This window comes from Denticeps clupeoides, chromosome 1 (genome assembly GCF_900700375.1).
Source record: "Denticeps clupeoides chromosome 1, fDenClu1.1, whole genome shotgun sequence".
Classification (NCBI taxonomy): domain Eukaryota; kingdom Metazoa; phylum Chordata; class Actinopteri; order Clupeiformes; family Denticipitidae; genus Denticeps; species Denticeps clupeoides.
The window spans coordinates 41,631,561-41,657,019 of record NC_041707.1 but is presented as its reverse complement, the minus strand read 5'-3'; the positions used below and the strand labels follow the sequence as shown (position 1 = coordinate 41,657,019).

At 49.7% G+C, this 25,459-nt stretch overlaps 3 protein-coding genes across 8 annotated transcripts; 1 reads left to right on the top strand and 2 right to left on the bottom strand.

The window, feature by feature from the left end:
• Positions 1-346: 346 nt before the first annotated feature.
• On the bottom strand, positions 347-11,905 carry tfr2 (transferrin receptor 2). 3 transcript variants are annotated; one of them, XM_028979895.1, is made up of 18 exons: positions 11,710-11,905; positions 7,557-7,600; positions 6,948-7,170; positions 4,099-4,282; positions 3,797-3,937; positions 3,627-3,735; positions 3,304-3,546; positions 3,074-3,213; positions 2,793-2,974; positions 2,601-2,720; positions 2,433-2,515; positions 2,291-2,354; positions 2,154-2,221; positions 1,971-2,047; positions 1,803-1,887; positions 1,453-1,680; positions 1,240-1,380; positions 347-872 (listed from the first exon to the last, which is right to left on the bottom strand). In XM_028979895.1, the coding sequence occupies exons 1-18, from the start codon at positions 11,882-11,884 to the stop codon at positions 630-632; spliced, it is 2,550 nt and encodes an 849-aa protein (XP_028835728.1). In that variant the 5' UTR covers positions 11,885-11,905; the 3' UTR covers positions 347-629. The 3 variants fall into 3 exon arrangements, with proteins under 3 accessions (XP_028835728.1, XP_028835738.1, XP_028835748.1); XM_028979905.1 differs by lacking the exon at positions 11,710-11,905 and having other exon boundaries at positions 7,557-7,947; XM_028979915.1 differs by lacking the exons at positions 347-872; positions 1,240-1,380 and having other exon boundaries at positions 1,573-1,708.
• An 11-nt stretch (positions 11,906-11,916) lies between these two features.
• Positions 11,917-21,175, bottom strand: ctc1 (CTS telomere maintenance complex component 1). Of its 3 annotated transcripts, XM_028979716.1 has the most exons (23): positions 21,102-21,175; positions 20,885-21,024; positions 20,380-20,611; positions 20,087-20,301; positions 19,105-19,240; positions 18,739-19,026; positions 18,317-18,666; positions 16,824-16,968; positions 16,391-16,724; positions 16,201-16,315; positions 15,916-16,123; positions 15,637-15,807; positions 15,318-15,407; positions 15,140-15,244; positions 15,000-15,055; positions 14,771-14,877; positions 14,522-14,687; positions 14,023-14,088; positions 13,258-13,423; positions 12,795-12,859; positions 12,560-12,716; positions 12,338-12,452; positions 11,917-12,267 (listed from the first exon to the last, which is right to left on the bottom strand). In XM_028979716.1, exons 1-23 carry the CDS (start codon positions 21,126-21,128, stop codon positions 12,170-12,172), a joined length of 3,552 nt encoding a protein of 1,183 aa, XP_028835549.1. In that variant the 5' UTR covers positions 21,129-21,175; the 3' UTR covers positions 11,917-12,169. The 3 variants fall into 3 exon arrangements, with proteins under 3 accessions (XP_028835549.1, XP_028835529.1, XP_028835538.1); XM_028979696.1 differs by having other exon boundaries at positions 15,637-16,123; XM_028979705.1 differs by having other exon boundaries at positions 15,637-16,123; positions 20,413-20,611.
• Positions 21,176-21,625: 450 nt separating this feature from the next.
• Positions 21,626-23,824, top strand: hmgb2b (high mobility group box 2b). Of its 2 annotated transcripts, none has more exons than XM_028980537.1 (5): positions 21,626-21,759; positions 22,709-22,860; positions 22,944-23,095; positions 23,180-23,354; positions 23,438-23,824. In XM_028980537.1, exons 2-5 carry the CDS (start codon positions 22,711-22,713, stop codon positions 23,609-23,611), a joined length of 651 nt encoding a protein of 216 aa, XP_028836370.1. In that variant the 5' UTR covers positions 21,626-21,759; positions 22,709-22,710; the 3' UTR covers positions 23,612-23,824. The 2 variants fall into 2 exon arrangements, with proteins under 2 accessions (XP_028836370.1, XP_028836379.1); XM_028980546.1 differs by having other exon boundaries at positions 21,636-21,759; positions 22,706-22,860.
• Positions 23,825-25,459: the final 1,635 nt, after the last annotated feature.

Here is a 25,459-nt window from a genome sequence, read left to right as displayed (position 1 = left end):
ATGTACATGTAACAGCAAACACGAGCTAAAAGGCTAAGTAGCTAAGCTTATTTTACAATATGTATTTTGTGGTTAAGATCTGGGTTTTTGTGCTTTATGAAAAAAGCACTGTGATGCTAGCATGTGAAACTAGCGAAAACACCCACTTGCCTACAGCGTGGAAAGTAATGACAGTGCATCACTTTTTCTTATGTTACAGCCTCATTCCTTACCGCTAGCCACTATAAATATATAACTATAACTGTACGCAACAGTGACCATCATCTTACAGAAACAGAAGGTTTTATGAATAATATGAATTGTGTTCTGTGTTAATCTGGTCAGATATGGTGACGTTAACAGTTAATCTTTCGAACCAGAATGAAACACTTTATTGTCGAACAGGTTTCAATACAGGAGATTCAAACAACTCTGATAGATAGCAGATGCTGCTTCGTGATTGAACGACAGTATGACTGTCATAATTATGGGAGTCTCTGCCCCCGATAATTACCGTTTACATTGGTAACAAAATCATTTATCGCTTCGCAATAGAAAAAAAGAAAATCAGAGCAAATCACGTTCGTTAATTAGTTCCCGATTACGCCAGAAACAACACTGTCCTCACGGTTCCTGTCCAGGAGGACATTCTAGAAGGAGCTGTCAATGTTCCAGACGTCCCCACTCAGGGCGTTGGCGGCCCCCTGCAGCGTCCAGGTGAACAGGGCCAGTTGCCGCCGGAAACGAGTCTCGTCGAACTGCACGGGGTGCGACCGCAGCATCGCCAGGTGCTCGGTGAGCGCGCTCAGTGTGTGTTCGCCACGCCCGTGGAGGACGTGCCGGAAGGGAGTCTCCACGGCTGACACGTACTGGGACAGGAAGTAGTATTCGACCTGCACACAGACACGTACGTGCGGTAAAGTTTGTGTGTGTGTATGGACTTGTTTTGAGTGTGTGTGTGTGTGTGTGAGTACTTGTTTTGGTGTGTGTGTGTGTGTGTGTGTGTGTGTGTGTGCACTTGTTTTGTGTGTGCACTTGTTTTGAGTGTGTGTGTGTGTGTGTGTGTGTGTGTGTGAGTACTTGTTTTGAGTGTGTGTGTGTGTACTTGTTTTGAGTGTGTGTGTGTGTGTGTGTGTGTGTGAGTACTTGTTTTGAGTGTGTGTGTGTGTGTGTGTGAGAGAGAGAGTGTAAGTACTTGTTTTGAGTGTGTGTGTGTGTGTGAGTACTTGTTTTGAGTGTGTGTGTGTGAGTGTGTGTTACCCTCATCATGCGTGTGTTGTACAGACGGGTCATTCGCTCATCCTGGACGTCGCTGTTCTGAATGGCCTCCTTCAGTGTGTTGGCCGCTCTGCTGTAGTCGCCCCGGGCGCTGAACACCCAATCAGGAGAGAGGCCCCGTGACTACAGAGGGTGAGAAGGAGGGAGATGGTCCACCTGAAGACGTGTGTGTGTGTGTGTGTGTGTGTGTGTTACCTGCAGCTCGGTAGAGTGCTGGTTCAGCTGGGAACTGAAGTGCAGGGCTGCGTTACTGTAACAGGCGGCATCCAGCGGCAGGATGTGATCGTGCGAGAGGCGGAGCACCATGAGTCCCACCAGCTCCCCGACGGCCACGCCCACAGAGCCCAGGCGACCCTGGACGCGCTCCTGCAGACGCTCCGCGCTGTCCCACTGCGTGTTCACAAACGGGTACGGCCGCACGTCCTCACACACAGAAAACACACACACACACCTATTTACAGTTCCTTACACTGACGCAGCAAGCGAGTGTGCGAGTGTGTGTGTGTGTGTGTGTGTGTGTGTGTGTGTGTGTGTGTGCACCTCACCTCATTAAAGCGCAGCTCCATGGCAGGAACGCCTCCAAACGCAGTAAAGCTATACGCCCCGCTGTTCAGGTACAGCGGCTTTACGCTGAGGACATCACCACAATCAACAAAGGACGCATGGACGGTGCTCAACACACAAACACACACAAGTGGAGTAAAAATTCTCACATGCCGTCCCTCCAGCCTCCACCCACATTCTCCAGATGGGACAGGATGGACTGACCAGGGTGCTTTGGGTGTTCCACCTGACACAAAAACAATATTAAAATATATGCCAATTGCACCGTGTGTGTCCTGAATGTCTCTCTCTCTCTCTCTCGCTCTCTCTCTCTCACACACACACACACACACCTGTTTTATGGCTCCTTCTATCAGTTCTGCTAAAACAGGGCTTGTGTAGACAGACAGATTATCATCTCCTGAAAACACACACACACGTAAAAATCTTTAAATACAAAACCTTGTGTGATTGGTGGAGAGGGAATTACCCATAATGGCCTGGTCTAGGCTGAAGTAGGCCACAGCTTTCAGGTGCAGCATGGACAGGTAACCCTGGAAACGAGGGACGCAGAAAGCAGCCAGTCACGTGATCGTTAACGAAACAAGAGTGGATGAAGCTGCAGTTCCGACCTCCAGCCACTCGGTGGCGCCAACGTTCCCGAAGTCCCCTGCGTCCCAACTGACGAACAGGAGACTGCGGCGGGGAGAGAACCCTGCAGAGATTCACATTCATTCAGTCACATGTACAGGAAAAAGCGCGCACACACACACCACACCACACCACACCACACCACACACCATTCTGCAGCATTGTGCTGAAGGTTCGGGCGAGCTCCAGCAGGATGGCAGTCCCCACTCCAGACTTCACTGCCCCTGGTCCCCAGGAGTCCCTCTGGGCTCCCATAATCACATAATGATCTGAGACACACACACACACATCAAAAATACATTTCCAGAAAATTTGGTGTCCACTGTGTCCTTTTAACTCGCCTGGCTCCACCTTTCCCTCGATGGAGGCGAAGACGTTGTTGAGCAGGACAGGCGTCATGCTGTTGAACACGCCCATTTTCACCCTTCGCCCCCCGACCCCGCTGAAGGCGGGGCCCAGGACACAGCGGACGTACGGCAGACGGCCCTGCCAGCCCCGCGGACACACTGGACCCTCCAGCTGACTGAGACGGACAAGCAGGCAGACAGACAAAAAAAACAGAACTCTCATCTTCCTGCGGGTTTTGCAACCAATCAGAACCTGTGGGCGGAGTCAACTGCACCTCAACAGCTTTGAGGCGACGTTGGCACTGATTGGCTGCGCTGGGATGAGCGGCAGGCCGGAAGACTGCACTGGCGGGAACTGGGTGTGGTTGAAGGAGGGGAACCCGGGGGTGAAGGGGTCACCTGACCCCAGGTGTACCTGCGACGGGCCAGAGGACAAGCGACAACATGTGGCTCCATATGCAGTAACCACGGCAACACCAGCCTCATCGGCCTGAGCTGCACTCACGTGATCAGAGATGGCGGCGCCACTGTGCAGGCCGAGGCGGCGGGGGTCCTGAGGCACATCGGCGGGGTCCGGGTAGATCAACACGCCCACCATGCCCGCCTGCTGCGCCAACCACACCTTCTCAGCAAAACTCACGCCCCCTCCGACCCTCGCCATGGCGATGGCACCCTCCAGCGACACACCGAGGGAGTGGAGGTGCCGGAAATCCTCGGCCCGTGCGTAGTTCACGTACACCAGGCCACCCTGCGGTCACACACACGGTGACTTACACTTCTGGCCATTCAGCGATGTCATTATACGATGTTATTATATCTGGCTGTTACCGTGGCAACGCCAGTGGCACTGTAAGCGCAATAGTCTTCAGCAGAGAGTTGAATTTCCTCAAGCTCCGCCCCCTCAGAGTCCACCAACCAGAGAGTGTTCCTCTGTGAACTTCAGGGGACACAGGTAACACACACACTTAAAATACATACACACACACTCACTCACTCACCTGGAGGGGAACTGCAGCGTGGCGTAGTGCGAGTCGGTCCAGGTGTGGTCCATGCGCAGCTGCTGGAAGCGCTGCAGGACTTCTCTGGCCAGAGCGTTGCACTCTGAGGACCCGGCTGGGTGGGTCGTCCTGCTAACTCGCCTGAGCAAAAACACCCCGGGAAGAGAAGTCAGGAGGACACACTCACTCACTCACACACACACACCACACACAACCAGCGCCATCTGCTGGTCTGAGTCAGAACTGCTCCATTGCGCTTTATAAAGGCCTTTACCTGTCACTGTGTATGTGTGTGTGTATACCTGATGGTTGTCTCCAGCATCTCCTCTCTCAGGTACTTCTTCAGCATGTGTCTCAGTTCTCCCATGTACAGCAGGCCACGGTCAGACTGATCTGCTACGGCTGGATCCTCCACTGGCACCAAGTCCCCATCGTCCCCACAGGAGTGGCAAGAGTTCCGGAACGCCACATATCCCAGAAGGAACGCTGGGACAGAGTTAGACAAACGCTAATACTGCCAATCCTGTCTGTTACCTGTAGTAAATATCAGGAGCCCTGTGAGTGTGAGTGGGTGTGTGAATGCGTGTGAGTGGGTGTGTGTATGTTACCTGTAGTAAATATCTGGAGCCCTGTGAGTGTGAGTGGGTGTGTGAATGCGTGTGAGTGGGTGTGTGTACGTTACCTGTAGTAAATATCTGGAGCCCTGTGAGTGTGAGTGGGTGTGTGAATGCGTGTGAGTGGGTGTGTGTATGTTACCTGTAGTAAATATCTGGAGCCCTGTGAGTGTGAGTGGGTGTGTGAATGCGTGTGAGTGGGTGTGTGTACGTTACCTGTAGTAAATATCTGGAGCCCTGTGAGTGTGAGTGGGTGTGTGAATGCGTGTGAGTGGGTGTGTGTATGTTACCTGTAGTAAATATCTGGAGCCCTGTGAGTGTGAGTGGGTGTATGAATGCGTGTGAGTAGGTGTGTGTATGTTACCTGTAGTAAATATCTGGAGCCCTGTGAGTGTGAGTGGGTGTGTGAATGCGTGTGAGTGGGTGTGTGTATGTTACCTGTAGTAAATATCTGGAGCCCTGTGAGTGTGAGTGGGTGTGTGAATGCGTGTGAGTGGGTGTGTGTATGTTACCTGTAGTAAATATCTGGAGCCCTGTGAGTGTGAGTGGGTGTGTGAATGCGTGTGAGTGGGTGTGTGTATGTTACCTGTAGTAAATATCTGGAGCCCTGTGAGTGTGAGTGGGTGTGTGAATGCGTGTGAGTGGGTGTGTGTATGTTACCTGTAGTAAATATCTGGAGCCCTGTGAGTGTGAGTGGGTGTGTGAATGCGTGTGAGTGGGTGTGTGTATGTTACCTGTAGTAAATATCAGGAGCCCTGTGAGTGTGAGTGTGAGTGGGTGTGTGAATGCGTGTGAGTGGGTGTGTGTATGTTACCTGTAGTAAATATCAGGAGCCCTGTGAGTGTGAGTGGGTGTGTGAATGCGTGTGAGTGGGTGTGTGTATGTTACCTGTAGTAAATATCAGGAGCCCTGTGAGTGTGAGTGGGTGTGTGAATGCGTGAGTGGGTGTGTGTATGTTACCTGTAGTAAATATCAGGAGCCCTGTGAGTGTGAGTGGGTGTGTGAATGCGTGTGAGTGGGTGTGTGTATGTTACCTGTAGTAAATATCAGGAGCCCTGTGAGTGTGAGTGTGAGTGGGTGTGTGAATGCGTGTGAGTGGGTGTGTGTATGTTACCTGTAGTAAATATCAGGAGCCCTGTGAGTGTGAGTGGGTGTGTGTACGTTACCTGTAGTAAATATCTGGAGCCCTGTGAGTGTGAGTGGGTGTGTGAATGCGTGTGAGTGGGTGTGTGTATGTTACCTGTAGTAAATATCAGGAGCCCTGTGAGTGTGAGTGGGTGTGTGTACGTTACCTGTAGTAAATATCTGGAGCCCTGTGAGTGTGAGTGGGTGTGTGAATGCGTGTGAGTGGGTGTGTGTATGTTACCTGTAGTAAATATCAGGAGCCCTGTGAGTGTGAGTGTGAGTGGGTGTGTGAATGCGTGTGAGTGGGTGTGTGTATGTTACCTGTAGTAAATATCAGGAGCCCTGTGAGTGTGAGTGGGTGTGTGAATGCGTGTGAGTGGGTGTGTGTATGTTACCTGTAGTAAATATCAGGAGCCCTGTGAGTGTGAGTGGGTGTGTGAATGCGTGTGAGTGGGTGTGTGTACGTTACCTGTAGTAAATATCTGGAGCCCTGTGAGTGTGAGTGGGTGTGTGAATGCGTGTGAGTGGGTGTGTGTATGTTACCTGTAGTAAATATCAGGAGCCCTGTGAGTGTGAGTGGGTGTGTGAATGCGTGTGAGTGGGTGTGTGTATGTTACCTGTAGTAAATATCAGGAGCCCTGTGAGTGTGAGTGTGAGTGGGTGTGTGAATGCGTGTGAGTGGGGTGTGTGTATGTTACCTGTAGTAAATATCAGGAGCCCTGTGAGTGTGAGTGGGTGTGTGTACATTACCTGTAGTAAATATCTGGAGCCCTGTGAGTGTGAGTGGGTGTGTGAATGCGTGTGAGTGGGTGTGTGTATGTTACCTGTAGTAAATATCAGGAGCCCTGTGAGTGTGAGTGTGAGTGGGTGTGTGAATGCGTGTGAGTGGGTGTGTGTATGTTACCTGTAGTAAATATCAGGAGCCCTGTGAGTGTGAGTGGGTGTGTGAATGCGTGTGAGTGGGTGTGTGTACGTTACCTGTAGTAAATATCTGGAGCCCTGTGAGTGTGAGTGGGTGTGTGAATGCGTGTGAGTGGGTGTGTGTATGTTACCTGTAGTAAATATCAGGAGCCCTGTGAGTGTGAGTGGGTGTGTGAATGCGTGTGAGTGGGTGTGTGTATGTTACCTGTAGTAAATATCAGGAGCCCTGTGAGTGTGAGTGTGAGTGGGTGTGTGAATGCGTGTGAGTGGGTGTGTGTATGTTACCTGTAGTAAATATCAGGAGCCCTGTGAGTGTGAGTGGGTGTGTGTACATTACCTGTAGTAAATATCTGGAGCCCTGTGAGTGTGAGTGGGTGTGTGAATGCGTGTGAGTGGGTGTGTGTATGTTACCTGTAGTAAATATCAGGAGCCCTGTGAGTGTGAGTGTGAGTGGGTGTGTGAATGCGTGTGAGTGGGTGTGTGTATGTTACCTGTAGTAAATATCAGGAGCCCTGTGAGTGTGAGGTAAATCACCATCTTCTTGTATTTCAGTGGTTGCTGTAGCATCAGAGCTGAGCTCCTGCTGCTAGACTCCGCCCCAACTTCATCCTCCGAATCTAATTGGAGGAGCTTCAGTTCCACAGCCTTGGTTCGGTGCCTTGTACCTCCCCCTTCCTCTACACCCTCTTCAGCCTGTGCCCCGCCCCTTCCCTTCTGGGAGGCAAAGATGAAATCATTGATACCAGTTTAACTTTAAACCTTTTCATCTTAGTTTATACCCCAAGTCTGGTACAAGGCGGGTTCCCCAGAACCAGATATTAATCTCAGCTCGAAGGCCTAAATGAAGATATGGACTTTCATATTCTGAACGTTAAGTGGGGAACCGGTGAACCAGTACACCCCTGCAGGTGGAAACGTCACCTTGCCACCATACTGGAACAGAAGCATGTCTTCCTTTCGAAATGAAGTGAAACTGAATTTGAATGCAGAGTTCCTGTTGGCTCTTTAATGACCTTTGGCCCTGAGGTCTGGGCAGCTGCATTCCTCATTCAGGTCAATTTACACAATTTACAACTAACCTGGGTCACATGATCACTTACTCTGAAGGACTGTGTGGTCTCCATGGTGACAGCACGTCCAGGTTCTGTAGAGTCGAGTGTGGAGAGTCAGTGGAGTGGATGCCACCATGCAGACCCTTAGCAGGCAGTGACAGTGTGTGTGTGTGTGTGTGTGTGTGTGTGTGCGTCATACACATGATGACATTCTGGTCTGTTGTTACTATACAATCTCCTCCCTCTGTATCAGTCCTCACCAGAAAACAAGATAACACACACACAGCTCCTCCCACTCCTCTAACGAACAACCTCACATACACTACAGAGCACAACTGTGTGTGCGTCTGTGTGTGTGTGTGTGTGTAAACTACAAGTTATTGATTGTGCACTTATAGGTTTCATCCGTGCCGCAATCTGATTGGCTGATCTGAGTGGCGCTGGATGCTGATTGGCTGCTGCACTGTTTGCTGTGCTGTTAATGAAGTTAGCCAAGTCAAACAGCGCGTCCAGCTCAGGGGCTCGAGCCCGGTCCCTGACATCCAGCTGCAACGCGCAGCTACTACGCCGCGTTAACAGCACGACAATCACACCCACCCCTGGAGCAGGAGTTCTGCGGGCTTCATTCAGACCACTTACAGAACATCAGGGTCGACAACTACAATTCTGCAACACTATGTGCCTGATGCTCTTCTAAAATACAATATTAACCATGACCGCCTGCCAAGGTGCCACTGAGCAAAGCACCGTCCCCACACACTGCTTCCTGAGTGCCTTTCATGGCTGCCCACTGCTCACTCAGGGTGATGGTTAAATACAGAGGACAAATTTCACTGTGTGCACCGTGTGCTGTGCTGCTGTGTATCACATGTGACAATCACTACACTACACATAACCCCGCCAACCTGTACTAATCACTACAATAACTACCACTGTAACCACGACCGCCATAATCCCACCAACCTGTACTAATCACTACAATAACTACCACTGTAACCACGACCTCCATAACCCCACCAACCTGTACTAATCACTACAATAACTACCACTGTAACCACGACCGCCATAATCCCACCAACCTGTACTAATCACTACAATAACTACCACTGTAACCACGACCGCCATAACCCCACCAACCTGTACTAATCACTACAATAACTACCACTGTAACCACGACCGCCATAACCCCACCAACCTGTACTAATCACTACAATAACTACCACTGTAACCACAACCTCCATAACCCCACCAACCTGTACTAATCACTACAATAACTACCACTGTAACCACAACCTCCATAACCCTGCCAACCTGTACTAATCACTACAATAACTACCACTGTAACCACGACCGCCATAATCCCACCAACCTGTACTAATCACTACAATAACTACCACTGTAACCACGACCGCCATGACCCCACCAACCTGTACTAATCACTACATTAACTACCACTGTAACCACAACCTCCATAACCCTGCCAACCTGTACTAATCACTACAATAACTACCACTGTAACCACGACCGCCATAACCCCACCAACCTGTACTAATCACTACATTAACTACCACTGTAACCACGACCGCCATAACCCCACCAACCTGTACTAATCACTACATTAACTACCACTGTAACCACAACCTCCATAACCCCGCCAACCTGTACTAATCACTACAATAACTACCACTGTAACCACGACCGCCATAATCCCACCAACCTGTACTAATCACTACAATAACTACCACTGTAACCACGACCGCCATAACCCCACCAACCTGTACTAATCACTACATTAACTACCACTGTAACCACAACCTCCATAACCCCACCAACCTGTACTAATCACTACAATAACTACCACTGTAACCACGACCGCCATAACCCCACCAACCTGTACTAATCACTACCTGCACTACAATAACTACCACTGTAACCATGACCGCCATAACCCCGCCAACCTGTACTAATCACTACAATAACTACCACTGTAACCACGACCTCCATAACCCCACCAACCTGTACTAATCACTACAATAACTACCACTGTAACCACGACCGCCATAACCCCACCAACCTGTACTAATCACTACAATAACTACCACTGTAACCACGACCGCCATAACCCCACCAACCTGTACTAATCACTACCTGCACTACAATAACTACCACTGTAACCATGACCGCCATAACCCCGCCAACCTGTACTAATCACTACAATAACTACCACTGTAACCACGACCGCCATAACCCCACCAACCTGTACTAATCACTACAATAACTACCACTGTAACCACGACCGCCATAACCCCACCAACCTGTACTAATCACTACATTAACTACAAAACTGTCAAAAAGTATTCTAATATTCAAAGCTTGGTCAATTTTTGCAAAGACATAAGTGTTGTCGCCTTGTCATATGAGCTTCACCTGTGACTAATAATGGATCAATTATGTCTCAGGTGTGTATAAAAAGAACATCAGTACACTAGACCTTCACATCAACTGCAACTAGACCTCTGCAAACATGCCTCACATTCACTGTGAGACTAAAGTGTTGATTATCAAGAAGCTGAAGACCTTCAATGTGTCTCAGCGTCAATTACAGAGGATAAAAAAAAAAAAAGATCTGAAGAGACTGGAGACGTTTTGGACAAGTCCAGGTCAGGCAGACCTGCAGACAACTGCTCGAGAGGACCATTTGTTGGCTCGAAAATCCAAGGCCCATTTCCCACTGCAGCAGAGCTCCACGAGACCCGGTCACCTGAAGTCCATGTGTCAACCAGAACGGTTTGTCGGATTCTATCTCGAAATGTCCTCCATAAACAAAAGACCATTGAAAAACTGTGTGGCATTTGCCAGAGCCCACAGCCTGCTAAAAGGATGAACGCTGGAAACGTGGCAGAAGGAGGATTTTTCAGATGAATCTTCAAATATTGCAGGAGACCTACTGGAGCCCACATGGGTCCGAGATTCCCCCAGAAAACAGTGAAGGTTGGTGGTGGAAAAATCATGGTCTGGGGTTCCATCCGGTATGGGGGTGTGTGAGAGATCTGCAGGGTGGAAGGCAACATGCCAAGAAATCTTAGCTACCTTTTTATATTCCGAACCATAAAAGTGGCCAAATTCTGCAGCAGGATGGTGCTCCATCACATACTTCCATCTCCACATCAAAATTCCTCAAGGCGAAGATGATCAAGATGCTCCAGGATTGGCCAGCCCAGTCACCAGACATGAACATCATTGAGCATGTGTGGAGTAGGATGAAAGAGGAAGCGTGGAAGATGAAACCAAATAATACTGAGGAACTCTGGGAGGCCTGCAAGACTGATTTATTTGCTGTTCCTGATGACTTCAGCAATAAATAGTTTGAATCCTTGCCAAACCACATGGATGCGGTCCTTCAAGCTCATGGAAGTCATACAAGATATTACATTTGGATCTCACAGCCTCACGACTTAATTTGCTGACATATTTTTGTATTTTCGCTACATTTGTTCAACTTCTGTATAGGCAACAAAACTTCTGTCTACTCAAAATTTGACCTTTCAGTGAAACTAATTCATTTCAATGCATTAAACATCATTTGTAGAGTTTAAGCACATGAGCTAATTCTAACACCAACTGATGAATTAAAAACCAGGTTAATAGCAGGTGGTTCTATAAAATAGATAAGCGACAAGACTTTTGTCAGGGACTGTACTACTACTATACTCACTACAATAACTACTTATTGGTAAAGCGGAGGCCTAGCAGGTCAGGACTGTCCATCACTGCAACCATTAATAACCACTACCCCATGTCCACCAACAACTCACACTACTACTGCAGTAATCACGTTCGCCACTCAGTCATTAATACATCCCATGTGTAATTGTTACAAACTCCCTTTCAAGCACGTACAGACGCAAGTGGTTTCCTTCATGGGTTCTTGGTGGACCAACAAGTTTGAAGATTGGAGACACCTAATAAAACCCATGAAAGAATCCACTTGCATCGGTCACACCAAGTCTGCTGTATCATTACAATATAATAACTTCTACTGTAATGCACAAAAACCTTGACCACCTATAATACTAATATTACTAATACTACCAATACTGCAGGAATACTAGTACTTTCAGGTTCCTACTACTATAACCATCACAAACCTCAACTAAACATTTACACAGACACGTTAAAACGAGAGGTCCAGATCACTTACTACACACAGTCCACACGTCCAGTCGGTCCACACGTCCTCTACCGTCTGTGGGACCGCCCCACTTCTCTTTGACATGGTGCTGCACTGAAAGCCCCTCCCACCTGCACTGCCAATGAGAAGCAGTCAATGACACTGGTCTTTGTGACCCTCTAAACGCATGAAAGGATGTAGTCATGAATCAGGGCTTAAAAAGGGCTTCAACATATGTTAGGAAATATACGTTTATTTGTTATAAAAAAAGAAAACAGCAGAACATTTTAAAAAATCAATTATGTAGTTGTATATGAAAATGCATGAGATAAATATGAAAAAATAAAATGCATGAAGTGAATTGCATCGAGTGTAGAACGTGTCCAACAGGAAAAAATGATCAGAGTAGAAATCCCAGGATCACATCTCTCATACACATGTGTGTGGGCTGCAGATGATGTGTGTGTGTGTGTGTGTGTGTGTGTGTGTATCAGTGCTCTCTGATGTGGGAACAAGTGAGCTGTAGAGGGGACGGAGTTTTGGTGATAAAATCTCGATCTCCTCGACTCCACCTCTTCATCTGGGTCTCTGCAACGCAAAATACAAAAGGTTGAAAGGCAGTGTGTGTGTGTGTGTGTGTGTGTGTGTGTGTGTTTACCTAGCCTGTGTGAACGAAGTTGGCAGGTAAGTGTGATCGGTCGACAGACAGAAATGCTAGAACACAACAAACACAGGAACTGCAGGAGAGGATCGTCCAAGTCCTCATCGGACACCTACACACACACACACACACACACACACACACACACACACACACAATCGGCTCAGAGGAGTCTCGTTTACATTGTTGTTGACTATTGATTATACAGATTAAACTCACCATGCTCCGCCCCCTGGCGTACAAGCGTATGTAACCCTTGACCTTCACCTGCCTCTGAAGCCCCTCCCACTCAGCAGCGTCCAGCAGGAGCAGTTGAGCAACCGTCTCCGAGGAGAAGAAGACATGAGCCTCTCCGGTACCATCCTCCACTGCCACCCTAACACACACATGGCGGGCAGACGTTAGCCCGGCACCGCGGCGCTTTCATACTACGATATTGTGTAGATCCACGCACTTGGCCTCCGCCCGGAAAACGCCGCTGGTGGATTCACAGGGGGGTTGAGTCCTGCCACAGCGATCCTACACAAAAAGAGGAGGAAAGGTCAGAGGTCGAACGAATGTGGGAAGAGGGTGGTAGTAGCCTAGTGGGTAACATACTCGCCTGTGAACCAGAAGACCCAAGACACTTAACCCTGAGAGTCTCCAGGGGGGACAGTCCAAGCGTCTTGGGTCTGTAACTACTGATTGTAAGTCGCTCTGGATAAATGTTGTAAATGTAAATGAAGAGGACAACACACTACTGGGTCATTTGGGTCATGTTCACTGATATCACAGCATGTCTCTCTTCAGAATTTACAGAAAGGAACAAGACGTAGCTGCTGCATGTTGGAGAGCAGGAGCTAACTACCCACCCAGTTTTAAAAGGGGAGGAGCCTGTGGGTATGATTGACAGTTCTTTCTCTCGCTCAGACACACACCTGTCTGCAGACACTCCCACACAGAGAGCAGGTCCACTGAAGCATCAGGTGCAGAACACAAACCACGTGAACTTTGACCACAGCTGCAATACACTGCTGTCCCACATCCGGCCCCACCCACTCACAGAGGAGCATCATGGGAGGTGGTAGGCAGGACCTGGTCAAGCTGGAATAGACACAGGAAACAGGAGAGAAGCCATAAAAGTTCTGATCATTTCCCATAATGCCTCTGTAAATACATGTCTGTTCTGTAATGAGAGTTAAAGGTCCCCTAGTATGAAAAATGTGCCTTTGTGAGATGATTTAAAATCATTCCCCAGCCTGTCTCTGGTCCTGCAGTGGCTAGAAATGGTGGTCGGTGTAAAGAGTGTTTTGGTCGTTCTGCTTCACCGTTCAGAGAGCGGCAGCTCAGACGGTCGGATCTAGAATTTGTCCCCTTATGACGTCATAAGGGGGGAAAGGTTACCGACCCGACTTCCTGTCTGTACCAAACATTGTGGTTGGTGGATGGTGTTGATGATGTCATTTCCCGCTCAACTTCTATAGGCCGCTCTCCTCCTCATTAGCATTTAAAGCTACAGACGGTGAAAGGGCGTGTCCTGGGAAATCTCACTGTGGGACTGGATCAACGTGGCTGTAATTCTGCACCAAGAGACTTCAGACACAAAATTAGGGACCAACAAGAGCGATATGAAAGCAGAAAGAATTTCCTGATGGGGACCTTTAACGTATAGCGGGGAGTGATGAAGAACAAAATGTGGTCACCTGGAGCCCAGAGCTGTGACTGTAATGCAACTGATGGGCAGGGAGCGACAGTACACCTTCTTCACCCTGTTAGACAAACCATACGTCATTTTTTTTTTTCTCGTTGTCGCATATTTTTTTATGCTTTATTTGTGATTTTCAATTTTTCAACAACAAACAAATAACAGCTGTTGACCAACATACGTCATTTTAACAGCTTTGCCCAACAGTAATGCACACACGTCTGTGTGTAATAATTTCCCCAGAAGATGAGGGGAGGGGCCTATATAGGCATGATTGACAGCTTCCTCGACCCCTTCTGTCATTGTGACAGAAAGCTGATTGTCCAAAATTGCACTAATGCACTCAGAAAAGTACTGATCAGTATCAGTATCTGATCAGTATTTAACGCTCATGACTCCTTCCTCCATCCCTACTCTCCTGCTGGATTTCTGCCCGCTCGTAACATCATGCACGATGAATGGTGGTGAATATGAAGTATCATGCGGCGGACAGACACCTGGAGACCCTGCGCTGGAAGGCGTGCAGGGCCACGGTCGCCCCGGCGACGAGGCCGGGCGTGTAGGGGCTGCGGGACAGATCCAGGTAAACCTGCAGGCTGTGAGCTGCAGTTTCAGCATCTTCTAACGTCAGACGCAGCTGGAGGTTGCGCTCCAGAGACACACCTATTACTCCAGAGACACACAACTATTAATCTATGCCCTAAAACAGGAAAAGAACACACACACCTCGAGTGGGAGGGGCTTGCCTTTATCCCTGGTCAGTGATTGGATGGCTGGAGGGTTCCCTTTTTCCTCCGGGAGTGTGATTCGCTGCGACAGCACTCCAAAAAAGGAGACGATGTCTGCAGGAGAACTGAAGGTGACAAACGAATAAAAATGTAAAAAAAATCAGGCTGTAGTCCCAGGACTGGACAATGGACTGAGGAGGGATCAAGAAAGTACCCATCATGCAGTGCACGTGTGGGTTTGTGTTACCTGCAGTGTAGCACCTCAGACACACTCAACAGTTTTGGGTTCACGACTGAAGGAACCTACACACACACAGGAGAAAGAAGAGAGCAGGTAAGGCTGTGTCTGTGTGTGTGTGTGTGTGTGTGTACGTACAAACAACTCACCTTCTCTGCTAGTGTGTGTACACGCCACTGAGGCTGGACCAAGAGGGAGGGGCTACTGAGAAGCCCCTTCTCACACACACTGGACACCCTGAACACACCCTCATCCTGACGGAGACCAAGACATGGAGTGAGCAGCCAGTTGGCTCAGTGTGTGTGTGTGTGTGTGTGTGTGTGTAACCTGAGAGTGCAGGGCGACGAGTCTGTACACAGAACCAGGCTGAAGCAGCGGGAACCATCGAACGGACGAGCTGATGAACTGCAGCTCTAGCTGTGGACAGGTAAGAGGTGGAGGTCAGAAGGTCCTCAGACCTCCATCACTTTCTGTGTGCTGCGAACTCGATGGTTTTACACCACAGCTCCTCATTTATTTTATTATCTTCCACAATGAAAGATGCAGCTGGTCATGTGACCTTGTTCGCATCTGATCAATATTAGGATGCGTTTCACAATTATCAATAATTCTGTGTGTATATTAGTTTTCCTCTCGTTTGACTGACTGTCAGACGCTCGGCGTCCGCCTCTCTGCTCTCCAGCGGGGAATTTTTGGGGTCCTTCTCCCAGCAGAGTGGCCCTCCGAGACGCGTCGCCGTGGCAACAAAGCTTGGCGACAGCCCTGGTGACCCGCCCGCTGACAGGTGAAGGTTCCGGAAAGACACGCCCTGTTTGGCCTGCAGACAGAATGCCAACGAGACACAGGTACTGGGGGATGTAGATGGCTCTGCCTTCTCTGTGGCTCCACCCACAGCATGGAGGGGCTGGAAGTGGGCGTGGCCAACCTCCATCCTGGGTTTCTTAGCGTCCCGTGCCGCCCCATCCTCCTCATGCCTGTGTTTCCCTCCCCTTCTCGACTCATCCAATGAGGTTCCTCCGTCTGAGGTTTCCTCCGCCCTCACCGCCGCAGTGCTCCGCCCCCCAATCAACTGACACATCGCAGCCGACGGACTCAGAACACACACCTCACCCAACCTCAGCTGCAGGTACACCCTGAGGGAGAGAGCACACCGGGCATGAGCGGGCAGGGCAGGCTGTGTGTGTGTGTGTGTGTGTGTGTGTGTGTGTACCTGCAGTGCCGGTCTATGATGTGTTTCTCCTCGCTCACGTGCTTCCAAGATGGAAAGTTGGTCTTCAGAAACCTCTCAACCACAAGAGTACAGCGGCGCACACACACCAAACACCCTGTAACACACGCGCGTGTACGTTACAGCTCCAAACACAATCCTGCATAGACGTGTGTGAATGAAAGGCCGTTACCCAGCCACGCCGTGTTCTCTGCAGCGCGCTGGTCGCCGGTACTGCTGGTTTCCACGGCGACGCAGTCGATGCAGCCGCTCTGGTCTCGGAGTTGCAGGGTGGCCGAGGTGGAGCAGACTTCCAGAACCCCGATCAGAACGGCGGGAACGTCCCGGCCCTGCAGGGAGCGCGGCTCAAACGACCAGCTGAGGGCGGGGTTTAGCTCTGCTGCCGTCATGTGACTCGCCGAGGCGGGGAGGAGTGACGCCAGAGGCACGGACCAGCACTGCTGCTCCAGCCAATCACACGCCTGAGCCACAGAGAGCAGCTCACAGCGAGGAGTGCAGACAGAGTACTGAAGACACACACACACACACATTAACGATCACAACTATATTTAATCATTCATTTGTTTGTGTGTGTGTGTGTGTGTGTGTGTGTGTGTGTGCGTTACCTGGCTCAGTGGACAGAAGTGTGGTTCCTGCATCATCTCTCTATAAATCTGTCTGCTCTGCTGTCTCTGTTCCTCACACACGTTCTCCAGCAGGCGAGCTGCTACCGCCAACACACGCTTCACCCGGACCCAACGAGGACACAACCTGACACACACACGCTTCATATACATCAAATACATCAAGTTACCCCCTATACACACACATACACACCTCATATACATCAAATACGACACGTTACCCCCTATATACCCACACCTCATATACATCAAATACGACAAGTTACCCCCTATATACACACACCCACACACCTCATATACATCAAATACGACACATTACCCCCTATATACCCACACCTCATATACATCAAATACGACAAGTTACCCCCTATATACCCACACCTCATATACATCAAATACGACACGTTACCCCCTATATACACACACCCACACACCTCATATACATCAAATACGACACGTTACCCCCTATATACACACACATACACACCTCATATACATCAAATACGACACGTTACCCCCTATACAGCCACACACCTCATATACATCAAATACGACAAGTTACCCCCTATATACCCACACCTCATATACATCAAATACGACACGTTACCCCCTATATACACACACCCACACACCTCATATACATAAAATACGACACGTTACCCCCTATACACCCACACACCTCATATACATCCAATACGACACGTTACCCCCTATACACACACACCTCATATACATCAAATACGACACGTTACCCCCTATACAGCCACACACCTCATATACATCAAATACGACAAGTTACCCCCTATATACCCACACCTCATATACATCAAATACGACACGTTACCCCCTATATACACACACCCACACACCTCATATACATCAAATACGACACGTTACCCCCTATACACACCTCATATACATCAAATACTACACGTTACCCCCTATATACACACACATACACACCTCATATACGACACGTTACCCCCTATTTACACTCACACCTCATATACATCAAATACTACACATTAACCCCTATACACACACACACACCTCATACACATTAAATACGACAAGTTACCCCCTATACACCCACACACCTCATATACATCAAATACTACACATTACCCCCTATACACCCACACACCTCATATACATCAAATACGACAAGTTACCCCTAAATACACTCACACCTCATATACATTAAATACTACACATTACCCCCTATACACACACATACACACCTCATATACATCAAATACGACAAGTTACCCCTAAATACACTCACACCTCATATACATTAAATACTACACATTACCCCCTATACACACACACACACCTCATACACATCAAATACGACAAGTTACCCCTAAATACACTCACACCTCATATACATTAAATACTACACATTACCCCCTATACACACACATACACACCTCATATACATCAAATACGACAAGTTAGCCCTTTACACACACCTTTCTCTGATGGCTGTGCAGCAGTGGTGAAGCCACAGGTACTCAGCCACACCCAGATTCTTTTCCAACAGGAAACGGGGTAGGGCACCATGTGACCTTTCAGGGTCCGAGACCTCTGAACCCAGCCGACTGAATGCAGTCACATGCACACTGGAGCGGAGACAGGCACAGAGCATTGTGGGAAGGCTGTGTGGTGAAGGGCGGAACAGGAAGTGGACATTGTGCAGTTCTATCTCCGCCCCCAGACGAAGGCCACGCCTTCTCATGGGCTGATAGGCTAAGCAGAGCCCCACTTTCCCATCGATCACATAAAGTCCCGCCTCTTCGTCAGTCACCTCAGTGATAACGCCCTGTCAGAGGCAGATGAATATTTAGATGAATGCTTCATGGCGATTTTGCTCCGTTTTGCTCCGCCCACTCACCTTGTAGCTGATTATTTTCGAGCGTTTGCTCTTCACTGTGGCAACAGCAGGAGGTGTGTCAGCGTCCGTCTCCTCCCCCTCAGCCCGTTGGTCTGATGTCCCCGGTGAGGGAGATTCTGAGGCCTGCTCTACCGTGATTGGTCGGTCATCAGAGACAAGGCGGGACTGCGGAGTGACCGACAGGACCCTGTGTCCCTTCCAGCCCTTTAGAGAACAGAGTCGCAACGCGGACACACACACCCGCTGCCCGACACACACACATGGCCTCCACCTGACACACACTGGCTCCTATAGCAGAAAAAAAAACGTTTTTAAAAGATGCTACGAGAACAGGGCGGAGTCAGGGCCAGATCGGGCTTTACTCACTGTGACCAGGACAGGGACGCTGCAGCCACCGGCCCTCAGGCTGAAGCAGAAGAAGCTCCTTCCACCAATCACCAGCAGGGGGCAGACCGTAGACACCTCGCCGCTGACACACAGCCGAACGCCGGCGGCTACAGGCCTGCAGGCAGACAGGAAGGATATTTATCATCAACTAGACCAGTGTTCCTCAAGCCTGCTCCTGGGGTGTCACCTGCTCACGACTGGTCATCTTCATGCCATTTACGTTTATGATCCAGAGCGACTTACAACGTGCTTCCATGTCACCATGGATGAAGAGATCAGTTCTGGTTCACCAGGACCCCCAACTATGAATACAATCTTTTTATTCACTCTGTTCTAGTTTCTATACAGAAGAAGGTTACAAGTTCATCTAAATCTTCTCTAAAGAGGAAGGTCTTGAGCTGCCGTGTGAAGGTGCTCAGTGACTGAGCTGGAAGTTCATTCCACCACCGAGGGGCCAAGACGGAGAAGAGTCTAGATGAGCGTCTTCCTTTTACCTTCAGAGATGGAGGGACCAGGCGAGCAGTACTGGAGGCTCGGAGTATACGAGGTGCAGTGCGAGGTGTAATAAGGGCTGTGAGGTAGGATGGTGCTACTCCATGTCTGGCTTTGTAGGCCAGCATCAGTATTTTGGATCTGATGTGGAGGGAGCGTAGCAGAGGGGCGGTGTGGTGCTGCGTTCTGTATTAGTTGTTAGAGATTAGAGATCAGGTGACACTCAGGGGTCATTATTAGTCTATTCAGGAACACGTTTCCATGGTCGTTTCATGTATTTCGTAATTAGACTCTTTATTACACACTGGTATTTTGTAAGTTATAAACCACTTAAAGCTTCAGTGTTCAATTTTTCTTCCTTTTATTGTTGCTTCTTGCATTTTGAGGTGCATCACAATATGAAAGGAGCTACACAAAACCATCATCATCATCATCATCATCATGATCATCATGAGTCTGTCCCTCTCACCTCTCTCTCAGCTGCCTGGCCGCATCTTTAACCCCAACAGCCTCACTCAGCAGACCACCAGGGTCAAAGGACACCGGACTGGGGTTCACGGGCACCGGAGAACAAATGAGCTCCAGGTATCCTGAGGGATGCTGCCCAGGTGCATTGTGGGGGATGTAGTTCCAGCCAGGAAACAGCATTGGCTGGTCGAGCCAGTCAAGCGAGGGCTCCAGCACCTGAAAGGAAGCAGGCCCGGTGAAAAGGGCTCATTTTGACCTTTGATGTATTCCTACGTGGTCATTTGACTCCCGCACCTCACACTGCACGCTGCCAGTGGCGTCCTTCACCTGCCAGCAGCGCTCATCGCAACTCCGCCCGGCACTCAGGCAGCCAACCAGCAGCAGGTCCGTTCGCGGCAAGGCCCTGTGTTTGGGGGCCGCTTGCTCCGCCTCCCGGGTCCATTCTCTGTGCTGATTGGTGCTCCAGGCGAGGTTACAGCAGCAGGCGGTTCGCTGTGTGGACAGGAGCTCGGACACACTCACACACCTGCACACACACACACACACAGAGCTTCACACTGCTGACAGTAACAACGCTTTTACATTTATTCACAGTGATTCATGCTGGGCCCATCAGTCAGCAGACATTTACAGCATTTACCAGACGCCCTTATCCAGAGCGACTTACAATCAGTAGTTACAGGGACAGTTACAAGGTTACTACCACCCTACAACCCTACTAGGTTAATACCACCCTACCGCAAATATGTATCGTAATTTGTCATGTAAGAGCTCTAGGCTGAAATGTAGAAACGTGCACCTGGAACTGAGCGGAAGTCTCCCCGCCAGCAGCCGCTTCACCTGCGTGACGAGGGACGGCGCCACGGCGGCGGGGGAGTCGAGGAGCGGGGCGAGGTTTTGCTCCACGGCCCGGCACAGCTGGCCGAGCCACCGGCGCTCCTGAACAAAAACACACACACACCGGTCAGCACCGCGGGCGAGTCCGGCTGGACGAGGACGGCGGACACGACACGCACCGCGGGGTTCTCCGTCTGTGCCGCCATGCGAGCCCCGCCGCACCACACGTTCAAAACAGCCGTCCGCTCACAACATCCGGTCACGTGAGGCGCCGCAGAGGCGCCATTGGCCGAATTTCAAATCTGTGTCAGGTCACGTGGTCCCAACGTCTCGTTTGGGATTACTAGACTTTTGAGTAAATTATTAATAATGAACACGAATGCTTTGGAAATTAGCCAGACGTCATTTAAAATCTCAAATGGGCATCAGTACCTTTTAATATAAAATAATTTACTCGTGTGCAGTTTTACCACTTTGCGCGTTTGCGTGAGGAAACGTTTAGCGACACGCAGCCATCTGTGTATTTTAAAACGCATTTCCATAAGCGGCCCTTTACTCAATATGGAGGCCGGGCCTCGCCGTCTTCCCCTCTCCAGACAAAGTACCGAAAATGGGATTCCGCCGGCCAATCAAAACCCAGGATCCCCCCCGGTGGCAGACGATTGGAGGCTGCGGCCTCGGAGGCTCCAAAAGCGGCCAATCAGCGCGCGGATTGTGGGCGGGCCTTCGCACTCTCTCTAAAAAGCAGCTACGCGCGCGTGACAACGTAAACACGGTGCTCGGAGTTCGGAGCGAGTTCAGTCCGCGTCAGCAGCCGAACGGGATCGCATCGTTAAGGTAAAGTGGACGTCGTGAGCGGAGCGGCGCGGGTCTGTATTTTATAACGCAGCGCGACTCCCGTCTCCCCCGGAAAACTGCGAGGAACGGGGCCCCGCGGCAGCCGGACCGAGGCGGTTCTCGCCGATGCGCCATTGTCCGCCAGCGGGGGTTGCCAGAGCCGCGCGTTTTCACGCCAAGCGGCCGCGCTGCTCGAAAAGCGTTCGCCGAGCGGAATCTCGCTTCGGACTGGACCAGAAGTAGTTTATCGACGCGTTCAGTTGTTTTGCGTGCGTTTTGGGCCGAGGCGGCGCTTTTTTAACGGGGTTGGCAACATAGAGGCCTGCACGCCGTCCTCCCGCCTTTGTGCAAACCCACGAGATTCGCGGGAGAGCCTCGGCGCACGATTAATTTCCGACGTTTTTCTTAAAAGTTTTTAAATACTACAAGGGAGTGAATTGGTTTTGCACTAATAAAACTCTCGTCCGCGGCGTGTATTTAGTTTTTTTTTTTTTTTTTACATTGTTCCGATTCGGAGTTCGACCAGGTCGGGGATTCGGACAGAGTTGCTCCGGTGTGTGCGCATTTTCCCCCGGCAGCAACCCGCATCTCGAATTAAAAACCAGTTTCTCGGCTGGAATGTGGCGGCGGGGCGCTCGTTTACTCTCGTCTGCGCTCGTTTACTCTCGTTTTAGCCGAGCGGCTGTTCTCGCGAGATGTGGGGGTGGAGCGGGATTTTAGGCGGGAAAGAAAATGGAGGGACTATTGTTCCTTCGGCGGCGCGGATTTCCCCCCCGCTAATCTGGTCCGTCGTCATTAATAACTCCTAACGGGGCTTTATAAGCTGCCTTGTAGTTATTATAGAGGCCACGTTTACCATGAGAATGAATGAGTTGGTTTTCTTTTTGAATTGTTTTCCAGTTTTTTGTGACTTCTCGTGTTTTTAACAACTCTTGTTGTCCCCCAGCAGACATGGTGAAGGGGGACGTGAATAAACCGAAGGGGAAGACGTCTGCGTACGCCTTCTTCGTGCAGACATGCCGCGATGAGCACAAGCGGAAAAGCCCGGAAGTCCCGGTCAACTTCTCAGAGTTCTCCAAGAAATGTTCCGAGAGGTGGAAGGTGGGGATCTGGTTTAATTTTAAATGTCTTCTAGATCGTGGTGGTACGGCCATTCTGACCCCGTCGTTTCTCCCCGCGTCCAGTCTCTCACCTCTTCAGACAAGACCAGGTTTGAGGACATGGCGAAGGCAGACAAAGTACGTTACGACAGGGAGATGAAGAACTACGTCCCCCCCAAAGGAATGGGCAAGAGAGGCAAGAAGAAGAAGGACCCCAACGCCCCCAAACGTCCCCCGTAAGCCTCTGTCTGTCTGCTGATGCCCCCGACGTGGTGGTGGGACTCTTATTGACTTCCTCCTCCATTTTTTTTTTTTTGCAGCTCTGCGTTTTTCATCTTCTGCTCGGAACACCGGCCCACGGTGAAGGGCGAGTACCCCAACCTGTCCATCGGCGAGATCGCCAAGAAGCTGGGCGAGATGTGGGCCAAGCAGAGCTCCAAAGACCGCCAGCCGTTCGACCAGAAGGCGGTGAAGCTGAAGGAGAAGTACGAGAAGGTGAGCGGTGTCTCTTCACTTCTCTTTTTACGTCCGGCTCTACGCGAGTCCGGTTTGACCTGAAGTCCCCTTCCCGTCCCAAGGACATCGCCGCTTACCGGGCGAAGACAGGCGTCTCCGGTGGCGCTCGGCGCGGCCCCGGGAGACCCGCTGGCTCCACCAAGAAGGCTGACGCCGACGACCTGGACGACGACGATGAGGACGAAGACGACGACGAGGTTGATGAGGATGATGATGACGACGACGATGATGAATAGGAAATGTTTGTGTGTGTATATGAGTGTGTAAGTGTGTAATGGAGCCGCACACAGATGTGTGTGTTGTTTTTCCCCGCCCTTCTCTCCCCGCCCTTCTCCAGTTTCAGCAATAATTCAGACGAGTGGCGCAGCCATCCTTCCGTTTTATTTTTTTATTTGTTAAGGACTTGTGTAGAATGCAATTTTTTATAATAAAGTTTTTAATGATCTTAAGCGTGATGTTTGGTTTTTGTTTTTTCTTTTTCTCTGATTACATGGCCTCGATTAGAATATACATTTGCTCTTTTATGTGTATATAGAATGGAACATTCTGGTAAATCAGGTCGAGGGAAGGATTCAGTCAACGTTTCACGCCATTTATTGGATTTTTTTTAAAATTTTTTTTATTTGATTTCCACAAACCAAGATAATTGGACCCCGTAACACACAAACTAGACAACAGTAAAACATGGACTACAAACGAGCATCGACATCCTAATGGTCCCAGAACAACGAAGCTACTTCTTCCGTCTTCATGCAGCTCAAGACGTCACCACAAGTCCTTCCGTACATACGACGTGACGCATATTCGACCCGGTTCGAAAGCTGCTCCTCATGCTGAAGGATCGTCACGTTCGATTGGGTTTATTGATCCCTGATCGCCTGGTGACCTGGTGGCTTTTCATGTGCACTGCCGCAGCTTCACCTCCACTCCGGCGTCAACCCGTGAAAAGAGATTGTCGCTGTGATCGGCCGATTGATTATTCGAGCGATCGGTAGTCTGATTGTAAACTCCGCTTGTCTGTGGTCACAGTGAGGCGCTCCGCTGGTTTTCTTCGTTAATTTGTTCGTTAAAACTCGTAATCTGAGCTAGTGTTGGATTGTAAACATAAAAGTCTTTGTAATTTGCTGAATCAGGAAGACGACCTTGTGCATATTCTGCAGTGCATTGTGGGTAGCATCGTCTGTCTGACATGACAGCAGTGCCCTTTGACCTTATAAAACCCTGAGCAGAAGACGAGGCACACCAGCCGAGCGGAGCACAAGCCCCGTGAACGGTGGCACTCGGCACAGTCCCGGCGCTGCCAGTGTCTTCATCACCATGACAACCCCACTGGCGCTACAGTACGGAATACAGTACGAACCTACTACACACTGAGCAGCCATAATGTTGGAAGAGCGGGACAACCACCACCCGCTCATCGCTTTCCATCCAGGAACAGGCTCAGAGATGCCAACGTAGTCCTCGTCAAAGTCCATCAGGTCCTTCCAACATGTCCGTCCCCAGCCGCTGTCCCCACATAATCAGTGTTGTTCCCTTTACCCAGACAGCGGTCGTAACATTATGGCTGATCAGCGCGTCTACATCACTACAGTGCAATAACTGACACGCCCACAAAATGCGGGGTCATCTTAAAAAATCCTACATCACAGCTGTGTGTGTGTGTGTGTGTGTGTGTGTGTGTGTGTGTGTGCACTGGTGGAGGTTGTGTGACATAGTGCTTTGGTGAGATCTGATCTCTGGTTTAGTGCAGTCACCCCCTCCACCCCCAAAGTAATACTGCTGTGTGTGTGTGCGTGTGTGTGTGTTAGGAGTATAGTGTGTGTAAGGTACTGTGTGTGTGTGTGTGTGTGTGTGTTAGGAGTATAGTGTATGTAAGGTACTGTGTGTGTGTGTTAGGAGTATAGTGTGTGTAAGGTACTGTGTGTGTGTGTGTGTGTGTGTGTGTTAGGAGTATAGTGTGTGTAAGGTACTGTGTGTGTGTGTGTGTGTTAGGAGTATAGTGTGTGTAAGGTACTGTGTGTGTGTGTGTGTGTTAGGAGTATAGTGTATGTAAGGTACTGTGTGTGTGTATGTGTGTGTTAGGA

What these genes read in the sequence shown, in the direction of transcription:
- tfr2 (XM_028979895.1), bottom strand. Translation starts at nt 11,884, where the DNA reads ATGACTACATCCTTTCATGCGTTTAGAGGGTCACAAAGACCAGTGTCA. An exon ending in GTGCCACTGGCGTTGCCACG is followed by an intron (nt 3,547 to 3,626) that starts GTAACAGCCAGA and finishes GTGTGACCGCAG; the next exon opens with GGTGGCCTGGTGTACGTGAA. An exon ending in GCGCCGCCATCTCTGATCAC is followed by an intron (nt 3,214 to 3,303) that starts GTGAGTGCAGCT and finishes GGCCCGTCGCAG; the next exon opens with GTACACCTGGGGTCAGGTGA.
- ctc1 (XM_028979696.1), bottom strand. Translation starts at nt 21,128, where the DNA reads ATGGCGGCACAGACGGAGAACCCCGCG. An exon ending in TCGTCGCCCTGCACTCTCAG is followed by an intron (nt 15,245 to 15,317) that starts GTTACACACACA and finishes GGTCTCCGTCAG; the next exon opens with GATGAGGGTGTGTTCAGGGT. An exon ending in TTCCAGCGCAGGGTCTCCAG is followed by an intron (nt 14,089 to 14,521) that starts GTGTCTGTCCGC and finishes TTTGTCTAACAG; the next exon opens with GGTGAAGAAGGTGTACTGTC.
- hmgb2b (XM_028980537.1), top strand. Translation starts at nt 22,711, where the DNA reads ATGGTGAAGGGGGACGTGAATAAACCGAAGGGGAAGACGTCTGCGTAC. An exon ending in AACGCCCCCAAACGTCCCCC is followed by an intron (nt 23,096 to 23,179) that starts GTAAGCCTCTGT and finishes TTTTTTTTGCAG; the next exon opens with CTCTGCGTTTTTCATCTTCT. An exon ending in TGAAGGAGAAGTACGAGAAG is followed by an intron (nt 23,355 to 23,437) that starts GTGAGCGGTGTC and finishes TCCCGTCCCAAG; the next exon opens with GACATCGCCGCTTACCGGGC.